At 39.1% G+C, this 15,856-nt stretch overlaps 1 protein-coding gene across 2 annotated transcripts in view; it reads right to left on the bottom strand.

Moving 5' to 3' along the window:
• Window positions 1–15,856, bottom strand: part of LOC132225132 (vascular endothelial growth factor receptor kdr-like) — a 388,352-nt gene that overhangs the window by 158,112 nt on the left and 214,384 nt on the right. For both annotated transcript variants that reach the window (XM_059680383.1, XM_059680382.1), the window contains exon 12: window positions 15,603–15,723. In XM_059680383.1, the coding sequence (XP_059536366.1) occupies window positions 15,603–15,723 (121 nt within the window). The remainder of the gene's footprint in view (window positions 1–15,602; window positions 15,724–15,856) is intronic.

Genomic DNA, 15,856 nt, shown 5'->3' with positions numbered 1-15,856 from the left:
TCTAGCCCTTATGCACATCAGGGCAATCCCCCCATGCACCCTCCTTCCTTAGTCCCTTTGAACTCATGTATGGAAGACCCTTCTTATTATGAAACTTCCCTTCCACAGAGATCCCTCTCAGAGACTATGCCCCCATTTTAAATCTCATCTGACAATACTGAAGAACATGGGGATCAGATCTTCCCTCAGCTTTTACAGGAGACATCCTGCCTACTCCTCCTGAAAGAAATATATCAATAATTTACAGCGCTGAAGGCAAGGCTTTATTCTGTATTTTGTTAATATGATACATCCCATTGTTTGACTTATAGATGCTGCACCTTTTCTGCATCTGTGGGCTAAATCCCACTTGGTCATAGTATATGGTATAACCATTTTAATGTATTGTTGAATCCAGTTTACTACTAATTTGTTGAGAACTTTTGCATGTGTGTTCATCAAGGATATTGACAGGTAATTTTCTTTCCCTTTTTTTTTTTTGGCTCTTTAGCCTCCAATTTTTTTAATGTTCAGATTTACTTCATACAAAATAGTAAGTCCAATGAGCACCCATATACCCCTCACTTTCTTTTTTAGTAATGTCTTTCCCTGATTTTGGTATCAGGGTAATTCAGACTTTGTAGAATGAGACTAGAAGTATCTTTTCTTCTTCAATTATTTGAAGTATTAAGAAGGATGGACACTAATTCTTCTTTATAGGTTTGGTAAAATTCACATCTAAAGATTAATGCCCCTTGACCTTTATTTGTTGGTATTTAAAAAATATTACTATTACAATATCATTTCTATTAAATGGGCTGTTTAAATTTTCTATTTTTTCCTGGTTCAGTCTTGGAAGGTTATATGCCTCTAGAATTTATCATTTCTTATAGATTGTCAATGTTTTTGTCAGATATTTATTAGTAGTAATCTTCCATAATTCTTTGCATTTCTATGGTGTTGGTTGCAACTCCTCATTTATTGATTATTTTATTTATTTAGGCTCTCTTTTTCTCTTTATGAATTTGGCTAAAAGTTTGTCAATTTTATCTTTCCTTTTTCAATCAAGATATTTCTTTGTATTTTATTTATTTATTTTAAATTTATTGTTGACACTATGACAACTGTCCCCCTTTGCCCAACCACATAGCCCCCACCCCCGCCACTTCTACCACATTGCTGTCTGTGTCCATGGGGTATGCATATATGCATATGTTCTTTGGCTAATCTCTTCCAGTCCCCAGCCCCCTCCCCTCTGAGATCTGTCACTGTGTTCCATGTATCCATGCCTCTAATCCTATTCTGTCCATCAGTTTATTTTGTTCATTAGATTCCATATGTAAGGGAAATCATATGATGGTTTTTTTTCTCTGTCTGGTTTATTTCACTTAGCATAATAATCTCCAGGTCCATCCATTCTGTCACAAAGGGTAAAAGTTCCTTCTTTTGTATAGCAACATAGTATTCCATTGTGTAAATGTATCACAACTTTCTTATCTATTCATCTACTGATGTTCACCTGGGCTATTTCTAGATCTTGTCTATTTAAAATAACACTGCCGTGAACAAAAGGGTGCACATATTCTTCCTGATTGGTATTTCAGGATTCTTAGGATATGTTCCCAGATGTGAGATCACTGGGTCAAATTTCATTTCAAATTTTTTGAGGAAAATCCACACAGTTTTCCACAGTGGCTTCACCAATCTGTATTTCCACCAGTAGTACACTAGGGTTCTCGTTTCTCCACATCCTCACCACCACTTGGTGTTTGTTGATTTATTGATGGTAGACATTTTGGCAGGTGTGAGGGGATATCTTATTATAGTTTTAATTTGTATCTCTCTGATGGTTAGCGACGGTGAACATTTTTTTATGTCTATTGGCCATTTGTATGTCCTCTTTGGAGAAGTATCTATTCAGGCCCTTTGTCCATTTTTTTATTTGATTGTAGATTGGTGCATCCATTATGGAAAACAATATGGTGATTCCTCAAAAAATTAAAAATTGAGCTGCCATATGACCCAGCAATTCACAGCTGTGTATTTATCTGAAGAAATAAAAAAATACTCATTCATAATGATATATAAAACCCTACATTCAGTGCAGAATGACTTACAATAGCCAACATATGAAAGCAACTTTGGTGTTCATTCATAGATAAATGGAGAAAGAAGATGTGGTATGTTTATACATGCAATGACTAACCCTGGGCCATAAAAAAGAATGAAATATTGCCTAAAGTGTATTATGCTAAGTCAAATGAAGAAAGATGAGTATTATATGATTCTATTTACATGTCAAATCTAAAGAGCAAAATAAACAACAACAAAAAATACTATGTGTCCATAAAAAAGAAGGAATTCCTACATTGTGACAGCTTGGATGGACCTGGATATTATTATGCTAAGTGAAATAGGCTAATCAGAGAAAGACAAATACCATATAATCTCACTTATATATGGAATCTAATGAACAAAATAAACTGATGAACAAAATAGAAATGGAGGCATGGATACATGAAACAGACTGATAGCTGTCAGAGGGGAAGAGAGAGATTGGAACTGGATGAAAGAAGATGAAGGGATTAGCCAAAAAGAACATATATGGATGGCCCATAGACACAGACAATAGCATGGTGATGGCCAGACAGAAAGGAGGGGGGCGAGAGCTGGGTGGAGGTGGATAAAGGGGGTATGGGGCATCTTTAATAGTGTCAACAATAAAAATAAATTTAAAAAATAAAACAGGAACATACTCATAGATACAGAGCACTAACTGAGGATTGCCAGATGAAAGGGTCATTGGAGGGCTCGGTGAAAAAGGAAAAGGGATTAAGAAGGAAAAATTTGTAGTTACAGAACAGTCACACTGATGTAAAATACAGCATAAGGATATAGTCAATAATATTTTATAACTATGTACAGTGCCAGGTTGGAACTAGACTTATCAGGAGTATCACTTCATAAATTATATAAATGCTAACCATTATGCTATACACCTGAAACTAATCTTATATAATAAAACCCTAATATGCAAATCGACCAAACAGCAGAACAACTGCTGGCTATGACATGCACTGACCACCAGAGGGCAGACCCTCAATGCAGGAGCTGCCACCTGGTGGTCAGTGTGCTCCCACAGGGAGAGCACTGCTCAGCCAGAAGCTGGGCTCATGGCTGGTGAGCACAATGGCGGTGGTGGGAGCAGGCCTAAGCCAGCAGGTGGACATCCCCCAAGGGGTCCCAGACTGCAAGAGGGTGCAGGCCGGGTGGAGGGACCCCCCGCCCCAGTGCATGAATGTCGTATATCAGGCCTCTAATATAAAATAATATTGAATGTCAACTGTAATTGAACATTTTTTAAAAAATAAAGAAAAGAAAGCAGATCTAAAATGGCGGCGGTATAGACAGATGTGTCCCGTGCCTTGTCCCGGAGCAGATAGGGTGAGCACCTGAAACCAGTAACATCTTGCCCAAATTGGCAGAGGAGATTCAGCTGGGAGACAGTTTGCAGCTGGGAAAGACAGAGGACTCCAAGAGAAAGGGGACAGTTGGAGACTGCCGGATCGGGCTCCCCTAAACGGGCAGCCTCCACTGCTGCTGAAATTGTGGCCAGCTCAGCTGCGGAGACCGCACCATCTTGAGTGGGTGAAATCGGAAGCGTTTACATCCAGAGACCCTACAACCACGGCATCCAGGGATCATCTCAAGCAGCGCGACTACATGGACTCAGACAAGCTCTGCTCCTCCTCACAGAAAGGTCAGATTTCACCTAAAGGTGCAGTTTGCAATCCAGGTTGGAGAGAGGAATGTGCACAGGGTAACTCTGCACCACACAAAGTCCGTGGCCATTGGGGCCAGCGTGATCGTGAATGTGGAAGGGGTCCCGCAGGGCTGCTGGCAGAAGGGAACTATAATAATAAGCCCATAGCTGGACTGAGTGCAAAAAGGCAGCCTCGGATTTTGCCAGTGTGCTGGCTGCTTAGTGCCAGGGGAAAGAGGATGTGCGGAAGAGACTGCGCACAGAGCTGGACGGTGGAAGGTTGCCAGTTCCCGCACCTTCTCAGGCTCTTTTTCTTTTTTCTCTCTCCCCCTTAAATCTTTGTGTTTGATTATTAAACCCAATACATAGGATCGCCCAATTGGGGTCACTCACAGAGACTGCAGGGGAAAGTTGTTTCTGTGGAACCTGGGAATCAGAGCAGGGAGTAACTATCAAAAAGCCAGTTCTGGGGCAGTCGACTCTCCCAAAACCTAACTACTGGCTAGAGAGGACTTATAGCCTTGGAGGTCAATCCAGAAACACTGCCACCCAGGGGCTGAGCCACAAATTGACTCTTCTGTAAATACAAATAAAGGCAGTCTGGGAAACAAAAACTGCCTGCTTTAAAATCAGGACTGTAGTTTATAAAACGGAGGAACAGTGTATCGCAGGGAACTTCAACACTCTCCTGAATACCTGACAGGACTAAGGCGTTCCAAACAGAAGAGTAGAGGAATTGAAGGACCTTCACTACTGCACATTTTTTTCTCACCTTTTACTCAAGAAACTAATTTTTTTTCTTTTTTCATCACCTGATTTTACCTTTTTAATTACATTTTTATTTTTAACCAGTATTATTACTACTACCATTTTACCGTTTTTATAGTGTCATTTTATTTTCTCTTTATTTTATTTTGGGATTAGTGTTCTACATTCTATTTCCATCTTTTCTTTAGCATCATTTTACTCTACCTCAACTTCACCTTTATGCCAAAACTCTCTTCCTCACTTTTCCCCTTTTGTTGTCCTGTTTCTCTTACCCTATTCCTGCTTTAGATTTTCCCTATTCCTTCTTTTTACCCGCAATTAAAATTTCACCCTACTTATATATCTAATTTCCAATCCCCTGTTCTAAAGCCATATACACCTCTCTCTTCTCTTTCTACACTATCCAAATTTTTTTTCTCTGTGTCATTTTGTTGTTGTTTGCTTGATTGTTGAGTATATTGGTTTTTTATGCTTGTTTGTGAGATTGTTTTGCTTTTAATTTTAATTTTTATTTTTCTGTTGTTTTTTCCCCCGGTTATTTTTTTGCTTCTGTGTTCCCTCGCCTAGCTTGATATTAGTTGTTGTTTGTAGTTTGCATTCATCTCTAGGGATCTGTTGCTGGAATTTGTTGGGATTAGTGGCTGTTCTATTGGAGTTTTCTCCCCATATAAATACTTTCTTCACCTCTTCTATTTCATTCTCTTTCTTTTCTCTCTTACTTTTTTTTTCCTTTTCCCAACTTCATTTTTGCACTCTTTTTCTTTTCTTTTTCTCTTTTTTCTTTTTCTCTTCTTTCTTCCTTATCGCCTAATTCTCTTTGCTCTGGTGGTCACCTTTATTTGGGGTTATTAGTATCGTGAATACATTTGTGTTCAGTGCCTTGTGTGTTGTGCCTTGTTGTGTTGTATTTTGTGCCTTTAAATCAACGCACCAGAGAGAGAACATAACCAAACACCTAGAGAAGAGAGATCATGGGGAGACAAAGAAACAGCCCGCAAATGAAAGAAAGACAGTCATCACCAGAAAAGGAAGTAAACGAAATGGAGGCAATAGAGGCATGCAACCTGTCAGAGAAAGAATTCAGAGAAATGGTCATAAGGTGGATGAGAAGAATGGAAGAAAAATTCAACAATATGTGTAAGAACCAAGAGGAAATGAAGAAGAACCAAGAAGAAATGAAAAATGACATCACTGCTATAAAGAACTCAATAGAAAGCATCAACAGTAGACTAGAAGAAGCAGAGGACCACATCAGTGAGCTAGAAGACAGGGTAGGAAAAAATACCCAAGCAGAGCAGCTTCTAGAAAAAAAAATTAAAAAGCAGGAGGAGAGCTTAAGAGAACTTTGGGACAACACAAAACAAAACAACATCTGCATGATAGGGGTGCAAGAAGAAGAGGAAACTGAGCAAGGAATAGAAAACATGTTTGAAAAAATGACAGAAAACTTCCCTGATATAGGGAAGAAAAAACTCACACAAATCCAAGAAGCTCACAGAGTCCCAAACAAAATGAACCCCAAAAGAACAATGCCAAGGCACATTATAATTAAACTGGCAAACACCAATGACAAAGCAAGAATCTTAAAAGCGGCCAGAGAGAGACAGAAAGTTACCTACAAAGGATCCCCCATCAGACTAGTGACTGATTTCTCAACAGAAACACATCAGGCCAGAAGGAATGGAATGAAATATACAAAGTCATGCAAAGGAAGGGTCTGAATCCAAGAATACTGTACCCAGCAAGGCTATCAATCAAAATTGAGGGTGAAATCAGGACGTTCACAGACAAAAAAGGACTAATGGAGTTTATTACCACCAAACAAACAATGCAAGAAATGGTAAAGGGTCTGCTGTAAAAATAAAAATTAGGAAACAAGGAATACAGGAGTAAAGAATAAAACTGGCGAAAAATAAGTACCTATCAATAATAACTTTAAATGTAAGTGGATTAAATGCCACAATCAAAAGACATAGGGTAGCTGAGTGGATAAGAAAACATGATCCAGACTGTTTCTAGAGAACCAAGATGGCAGCATAGGTTAACACCGGAGTTTGCTGCTTTGAACAACTACTTCAAAAGTGAAACCAAAAAACGGAAGGGACATCACCCAGAACCACAGGAACGCTGGCTGAGTGGAAGTCCTACAACTAGGAGGAAAGAGAAACGCATACGGACACTCAGAGGAGGCGCAGTGCTGAGGTCAAGTTCTGAGGTGCGGAGTGCGCGGAGCAGGCTGGCGGCGGAGGGCGCGGTTGGCGTTTTCAATCGGGAGGGAGTCGCAGACTCTGAGCTCCAGATACAGGCGAGTCTTTAGGGACCCAGACTCAAACGGGAGAAGCGGGACTGTCTGGCTTCGGTCAGAGCGAGTGCAGCTTTCTCTCCCAGCTTTGCAGCGGGTGCTGGGACTCAGAGAGGCAGAGCCCCTGGGGACAGGACTGAGAGCCGCCATAACTGCTCTCTCCGGCCCACCCTATTGATCCTGTGCAACCCGCCCCGCCCAAGCCCTGCACAGAGGCATTTGCCGGATAGCCTCAGGCAAAGGCTAGATTAGCACCTCCCTAGAGGACAGAAGTTCTCTCACTGCTGACACAGCTGATTCTCATAGCCACTTGGCCTGGAGGTCAAACCCTCCCTGGGATTAGCTACAACAATCAAGGTTTAACTATAAGACTGCGAACAAAGACCACTAGGGGGTGCACAAAGGAAGCATAACAAAATGCGGAGACAAAGAAACAGGACAAAATTGTCAAGGGAAGATATAGAGTTCAGAACCACACTTTTAAGGTCTCTCAAGAACTGTTTAGAAGCCGCCGATAAACTTAATGAGATCTACAAGAAAACTAATGAGACCCTCGATCTTATCTTGGGGAACCAACTAGAAATTAAGCATACACAGACTGAAATAATGAATATTATACAGACTCCCGACAGCAGACCAGAGGAGCGCAAGAATTAAGTCAATGATTTGAAATGCGAGGAAGCAAAAAACATCCAACCGGAAAAGCAAAATGAAAAAAGAATCCAAAAATGCGAGGATAGTGTAAGGAGCCTCTGGGACAGCTTCAAGCGTACAAACATCAGAATTATAGGGGTGCCAGAAGATGAGAGAGAGCAATATATTGAAAACCTATTTGAAGAAATAATGACAGAAAACTTCCCCCACCTGGTGAAAGAAATGGACTTACAGGTCCAAGAAGCGCGGAGAACCCCAAACAAAAGGAATCCAAAGAGGACCACACCAAGACACATCATCATTAAAATGCCAAGAGCAAAAGATAAAGAGAGAATCTTAAAAACAGCAAGAGAAAGAAACTCAGTTACCTACAAGGGAATACCCATACGACTGTCAGCTGATTTCTCAACAGAAACTTTGCAGGCCAGAAGGGAGTGGCAAGAAATATTCAAAGTGATGAATACCAAGAACCTACAACCAAGATTACTTTATCCAGCAAAGCTATCATTCAGAATTGAAGGTCAGATAAAGAGCTTCACAGATAAGGAAAAGCTAAAGGAGTTCATCACCACCAAACCAGGATTATATGAAATGCTGAAAGGTATCCTTTAAGAAGAGGAAGAGGAAGAAAAAGGTAAAGATACAAATTATGAACAACAAATATGCATCTATCAACAAGTGAATCTAAGAATCAAGTGAATAAATAATCTGATGAACAGAAAAAAGAAAAAAAAAGAAAACATGATCCATATATCTGCTGCCTAAAGGAAACCCACCTCAGGAAAAAAAGACGCACACAGACTGATGGTGAAGGGATGGAAAAAGTTTTTTCAAGCGACTAGAACTGAAAAAAAAGCTGGGGCAGCAATACTTATATCTGACAAATTAGATCTCAAAGTGAAGGACATAAAAAGAGATAAGGAAGGCCACTTCATAATACTAAAGGGAGAAATCCAACAAGAAGAAATAACTCTGGTAAACATATATGCACCTAATATAGGAGCATCCAAATACATAAGAAAACTTATGGAGGAGATCAAGGGAGAGATTGACAGCAATACAGTCATAGTAGGGGACTTTAATACCCCACAATCACCATTGGACAAATCCTCTAAACAAAAAATCAGCAAAGAAACATCAATCCTAAATGACTCACTAGATCAGATGGAATTAATTGGCATCTTCAGAACATTTCACGCCAAAACCACAAAATATATGTTCTTCTCAAGTGCACATGGATCATTTTCAAAGATAGACCATATATTGGGTCACAGGCAAAGTCTCTTCAAACTCAAGAAGACAGAAATCATATCAAGCATCATCTCAGATCACAATGGCATAAAATTGGAAATCAACTACAATAAAAACAATCCAAAAAAATCCAACAAATGGAGACTAAATATCATGCTATTAAACAATGACTGGGTTAACAGAGAGATCAAAGAAGAAATAAAAAACATCATGGCAACAAAAGACAATGAAAAAACAACAATCCAAAACCTATGGGACACAGCGAAAGCAGTCTTGAGAGGGAAGTTCATAGCTCTACAAGCCTACTGCAAAAAATAAGAAACAATGATAATAAATTACCTAATCCTACAACTCAAAGAGTTAGAAAGAGAGCAACAAGAAAAGCCCAGTGTAAGCAGAAGGAAGGAAATAATAAAGATCAGAGCAGAGATAAATGACATAGAAACACAAAAAAAATACAAAAGATCAACAAAACCAAGAACTGGTTCTTTGAAAGGATAAACAAGATTGATGAACCTCTAGCCAAGCTCACCAATAAATAAAAAGAGAAGACCCAAATAAACAAAATCAGAAATGAAAGTGGAGAAATAACAACAGACCCCACAGAAATAAAAATGATTGTTAAAAAATACTATGGACAACTCTACTCCAACAAACTAGACAACCTGGAGGAAATGGATATATTCCTAGAAAAATACAACCTTCCAAAACTTAATCAGGAAGAATCTAAAAATCTCAATAGGCCAATAACTATGGAAGAAATTGAAGCAGTAATCAAAAAGCTTCCAGCAAACAAAAGCCTGGTGCCAGATGGCTTCACAGGGGAGTTTTACCAAACATTCAAGGAAGAACTAAAACCTATCCTCCTAAGACTATTCCAAAAATTTCAAGAGGAAGGAACACTTCCAAGCTCATTCTATGAAGCCAGCATCACCCTAATACCAAAACCAGGTAAAGACAACACAATGAAAGAGAATTACAGGCCAATATCCCTCATGAACATACATGCCAAAATCCTCAACAAAATCTTAGCAAATCGGATCCAGCAGTACATCAGAAAGATCATACACCACGACCAAGTAGGATTTATCCAAGGGATGCAAGGATGGTACAATATCCGCAAATTAATAAACGTGATACATCACATAAACAAATTGAAAGAAAAAAAACACATAGTCATATCAATTGATGCAGAAAAAGCATTTGACAAAATTCAACACCCATTTTTGATAAAAACTCTCAGCAAGGTGGAAATTGAGGGATCATACCTCAACATAATAAAAGCCATATATGACAAACCCACAGCCAACATCATACTCAATGGACAAAAACTAACACCATTTGCCCTAAGAACAGGAACAAGACAGGGATGCCCACTCTCATCACTCCTGTTTGATATAGTACTGGAAGTATTAGCCATTGCAATTAGACAAGAAGAAGAAATAAAAGGCATCCAAATTGGAAAAGAAGAAGTAAAACTGTCCTTATTTGCAGACGACATGATATTATGCTTAAAAAACCCTAAAGACTCCATCAATAAACTATTAGACTTAATAAAAGAATTCGGCAATGTAGCAGGATACAAAATTAACGCCAAGAAATCTATGGCATTTCTATACAACAATAGTAAATGTGCAGAAAGAGAGACTAAAAAAGCAATCCCATTTACCATCGCACCAAAAAAATTAAGCTCCTAGGAATAAACTTAACTAAAGAGGTAAATGATTTCTCAGAAAACTACAGGACGTTGAAAAAAAGAGATAGAGGAAGACATAAAGAGATGGAAGAACATACCATGTTCTTGGATTGGTAGAATCAACATCATTAAAATGTCCATACTGCCCAAAGCAATCTATAAATTCAACACACTTCCCATTAAAATTCCAATGGCATATTTCACAGACCTAGAACGTACTCTCCAAAAATTCATCTGGAATAAAAAACGACCCCGAATAGCTGCAGCGATCCTGAGAAAGAACAAAGTAGGTGGGATCTCAATACCAGATATCAAGCTGTATTACAAAGCCACTGTTCTCAAAACTGCCTGGTACTGGCACAAGAACAGACATATAGATCAATGGAATATAATAGAGAGCCCAGAAATCAGCCCCAAACAATACGCTCAATTAATATTTGACAAAGGAGGCAAGAACATACAATGGAGTCAAGATAGTCTCTTCAATAAATGGTGTTGGGAAAATTGGACAGATACATGCAAGAAAATGAAACTAGACCACCAACTTACACCATACACAAAAATAAACTCAAAATGGATAAAGGACTTAAATATACGACGGGAATCCATAAAAATACTAGAAGAATCCAAAGGCAACAAAATCTCAGACATATGTCGAAGCAATTTCTTCACCAATACAGCTCCTAGGGCATTGGAAACTAAAGAGAAAATAAACAAATGGGACTACATCAAAATAAAAAGCTTCTGCACATCAAAAGAAACCATCAACAAAACAATGAGAAAACCCACTGCGTGGGAAAACATATTTGCCAATGTCATATCTGATAAGGGCCTAATCTCCAAAATTTATAGGGAACTCATACAACTTAACAAAAGGAAGATAAACAATCCAATCAAAAAATGGGCAAAGGATCTAAATAGACACCTTTCAAAAGAGGACATTCAGAAAGCCAAGAGACATATGAAAACATGCTCAAAGTCACTAATCATCCGAGAGATGCAAATCAAAACAACAATGAGGTACCATCTCACACCTGTCAGACTGGCTATCATCAACAAATCAACAAACGACAAGTGCTGTAGAGGATGTGGAGAAAAAGGAACACTTGTGTACTGCTGGTGGGAATGCAGACTGGTGCAGCCACTATGGAAGACAGTATGGAGTTTCCTCAAAAAACTATAAATGGAGCTCCCATCTGACTCTGTGATCCCACTTCTAGGAATATATCCCAGGAAACCAGAAACACCAATCAGAAAGGATATATGCACCCCTATGTTCATAGCAGCACAGTTCACCATAGCTAAGATCTGGAAACAGCCTAAGTGCCCATCTGTAGATGAATGGATTAGAAAACTGTGGTACATCTACATGATGGAATACTATGCTGCTGTAAAAAAGAGGGGACTCTTACCATTTGCAACAGCATGGATGGAACTGGAGAGCATTATGCTAAGTGAAATAAGCCAGTCAATGAAGGAAAAATACCACATGATCTCACTCATTTCTGGACAATAAAGACCATTATAAACTTATGAACAAAAATAGATACAGAGGCAGAGCTGCCGCGAACAGACTGTCAAACTACAGCCAGAAGGCTGGGGGTAAGAGATCAACCAAAGGACTTGTATGCATGCATATAAGCAGAACCAATGGACATAAGACACTGGGGGGTAGGGGAGGCCAGGGGATTGTCAAGGGCGGGGGGGAAAAAAGGAGACATATGTAATACTCTTTGTAATACTTTAAGCAATAAAAAAAATATCTGCAAATGAATAAATGTAATACATCACATAAACAAATTGAGAGATAAAAACCCATATAGTCATATCAATTGATGCAGAAAAAGCATTTGACAAAATCCAACACCCATTTTTGATAAAAACTCTCAACAGAGTGGGAATAGAAGGATCATACCTCAACATAATAAAAGCCATATATGACAAACCCACAGCCAACATCATACTCAATGGGCAAAAACTAAAAACATTTCCCCTAAGAACAGGAACAAGACATGGTTGCCCACTCTCACCACTCCTGTTTGATATAGTACTGGAAGTATTAGCCATTGCGATTAGACAAGAAGAAGAAATAAAAGGCATCCAAAGAGGAAATGAAGAAGTAAATCTGTCCTTATTCGCAAATGACATGATATTGTACATAAAAAACCCTAAAGACTCCATCAAAAAACTATTAGACATAATAAACGAATTCGGCATTGTAGCAGGATACAAAATCAACGCCAAGGAATCTATGGCATTTCCATATACCAATAGTGAGCTTACAGAAAGAGAGACTAAAAAAGCAACCCCATTTAACATCACACCCAAAAAATTAAGATATCTAGGAATAACCCTAAGTAAAGAGGTAAAAGACCACTATTCAGAAAACTACAGGATGGCCCTAACCGGTTTGACTCAGTGGATAGAGCGTCGGTCTGCGGACTGAAATGTCCCAGGTTCAATTCCTGTCAAGGGCATGTACCTTGGTTGTGGCCACATCCCCAGTAGGAGGTGTGCAGGAGGCAGCTGATCGATGCTTCTCTCTCATTGATGTTTCTAACTATCCCTCTCCCTTCCTCTCTGTAAAAAAATCAATAAAATATATTTTTTTAAAAAAAGAAAAGAAAACTGCAGGATGTTGAAAAAGGAGATAGAGGAAGACATAAAAAGATGTAAGAACATACCATGTTCATGGATTGGTAGAAGCATCATCATTAAAATGTCCATACTACCCAAAGCAATCTATAAATTCAATGCACTTCCCATTAAAATACCAACAGCATATTTCACAGACCTAGAACGAACTCTCCAAAAATTCATCTGGAATAAAAAAAGACCCCGAAAAGCTGCAGCCATCCTGAGAAAGAAGAACAAAGTAGGTGGGATCTCAATACTTGATATCAAGCTGTATTACAAAGCCACTGTTCTCAAAACTGCCTGGTACTGGCACAAAAACAGACATATAGATCAATGGAATAGAATAGAGGATCCAGAAATTGATCCAAACTAATATGCTCAATTAATATTTGACAAAGGAGGCAAGAACATACAATGGAGTCAAGACAGTCTCTTTAATAAATGGTGTTGGGAAAATTGGACAGATACATGCAAAAATGAAACTAGACCACCAACTTACACCATACACAAAAATAGACTCAAGATGGATAAAGGACTTAAATGTAAGATGGGAAACCATAAAAATACTAGAGGAATCCAAAGGCAACAAAATCTCAGACATATGTCGAAGCAATTTCTTCACCGATACAGCTCCTAGGGCATTGGAAGCTAAAGAGAAAATAAACAAATGGGACTACATCAAAATAAAAAACTTCTGCACAGCAAAAGAAGCCATCAACAAATCAACAAGAAAGCCCACTGCATGAGAGAACATATTCACCAATGTTATCACCAATAAGGGTTTAATCTCCAACATTTATAGGGAACTCATACAACTTAACAAAAGGAAGATAAACAATCCAATCAAAAAATGGGCAAAGGACCTAAATAGACACTTTTCAAAAGAGGGCATTCACAAAGCCAAGAGACATATGAAAACATGCTCAAAGTCACTAATCATCTAAGAGATGCAAATCAAAGCCACAATAAGGTATCATCTCACACACACCTGTCAGAATGGCTATCATCAACGAATTAACAAACGACAAGTGCTGGAGAGGATGTGGAGGAAAAGGAACACTTGTGTACTGCTGGTGGGAATGCAGACTGGTGCAGCCACTATGGAAGACAGTATGGAGTTTCCTCAAAAAACTAAAAATGGAACTCCCATTTGACCCAGTGATCACACTTCTAGGAATATATCCCAGGAAACCAGAAACACCAGTCAGAAAGGATATATGCACCCCTATGTTCATAGCAGCACAATTCTCCATAGCTAAAATCTGGAAACAGCCTAAGTGCCCATCAGCAGATGAATGGATTAGAAAACTGTGATACATCTACACAATGGAATACTATGCTGCTGTAAAAAGGAAGAAATTCTTACCATTTGCAACAGCATGTATGGAACTGGAGAGCATTATGCTAAGTGAAATAAGCCAGTCAATGAAATAAAAATACCACACGATCTCACTCATTTATGGATAATAAGGACCATTATAAACTGATGAACAAAAATAGATACAAAGGCAGAGCAGTCTCGAACAGACTGTCAAACTACAGCCAGAAGGCTGGGAGTAAGAGATCAACCAAAGGACTTATATGCATGCATATAAGCATAACCAATGGACATAAGATGCTGGGGTAGGGGAGGCTGGGGGATTGACAAGGGGGGAAAAACAAAGGAGACGTATGTAATACTCTTTGTAATACTTTAAGCAATAAAAAAAGAGAAAAAATTCATCACAAGAAAAAAAAGAAAAGAAAGCATAATAGCTAAAGTTTATCGTATATAACAAAAGAGAAATATGTAAATTGACCATCCCTTTTTTATGCTCACCAGCCAATCAGGGTGAATATGCAAATTAACCCAACAAATATGGTGGGTTAATTTGTATACATAGGTGCCGGGCGGACAGCAGAAGCAGGAGAGCTGGCAGCTTGGGGGGTTATGGCTCCCCTGGTCGCTCACAGTGTGGGGAGCACCAGGAATTCTGGGAATAGTAGTTCTGATGGCAGCCCCAGGACTGGAAGTGGAAGCCCAGAGTGCGGGGAGCATCAGGAATGCTGGGAATAATAGTTCTGATGGCAGACGGATCTCCTAGACACTAGAGCAAAGTGAGCCTGGAGTAAGTTACTGTTGCAGTTGGGGATGGAGGGAAAGCAAAGGTGAGAGACATAAGTAAAATCAGAGTGTCTAGGAAAAATTAAAGGAAAGATATCCTGAAACTTCCAGGAAATCTCCACCAATGGAGCAAAGAAAAAAAATGCCTCTATTATTCTGTGAGCAACAAACCAAACTGGGTTGGGGGTCTCAGACAATTCGCTCATATGATTGCAAAGACAGACAGAAATTCCCGGATTGGAGAGGGCTCCCCTGAGGGCTCCCAGATTGGAGAGGGTGCAGGTTGGGCTGAGGAACCCCTCCCACCCCCGTGTACGAATAATTAACAGTCTTCAACCAGACCCTAGGTCTCAGGCTTTCCTAGAATTTAACATCAAGTGTATGACTAGCAGCCCCACTCATTTACAGTTTATGAGGTCTCTTACTATAGCAACTCCCAGTGATATACCTTTGTTTTTTCTCCATTTGTCACTACCATATCTTCAATGGACAGGATCCTGTTGCCTATAGGGAGATAATTTTTCAGAGTCTCATCAGAAAGCTGGATCCGCTTGCCTCGTTCCATACACCTGGGAAAGAATGAGATTGCATTTACAGTCTAGTCAATAAAAAGTGTATGAAGCATAACAAGTACTGCAGATAGTGTGTCTTCTAATCTACGAAGATATCACAAAAATTTAGAAGACAAAATACTCAGGGAAG

The sequence above is a fragment of the Myotis daubentonii genome, chromosome X (assembly GCF_963259705.1).
Source record: "Myotis daubentonii chromosome X, mMyoDau2.1, whole genome shotgun sequence".
NCBI lineage: Eukaryota > Metazoa > Chordata > Mammalia > Chiroptera > Vespertilionidae > Myotis > Myotis daubentonii.
This window is presented reverse-complemented; position numbering and strand designations above follow the sequence as displayed.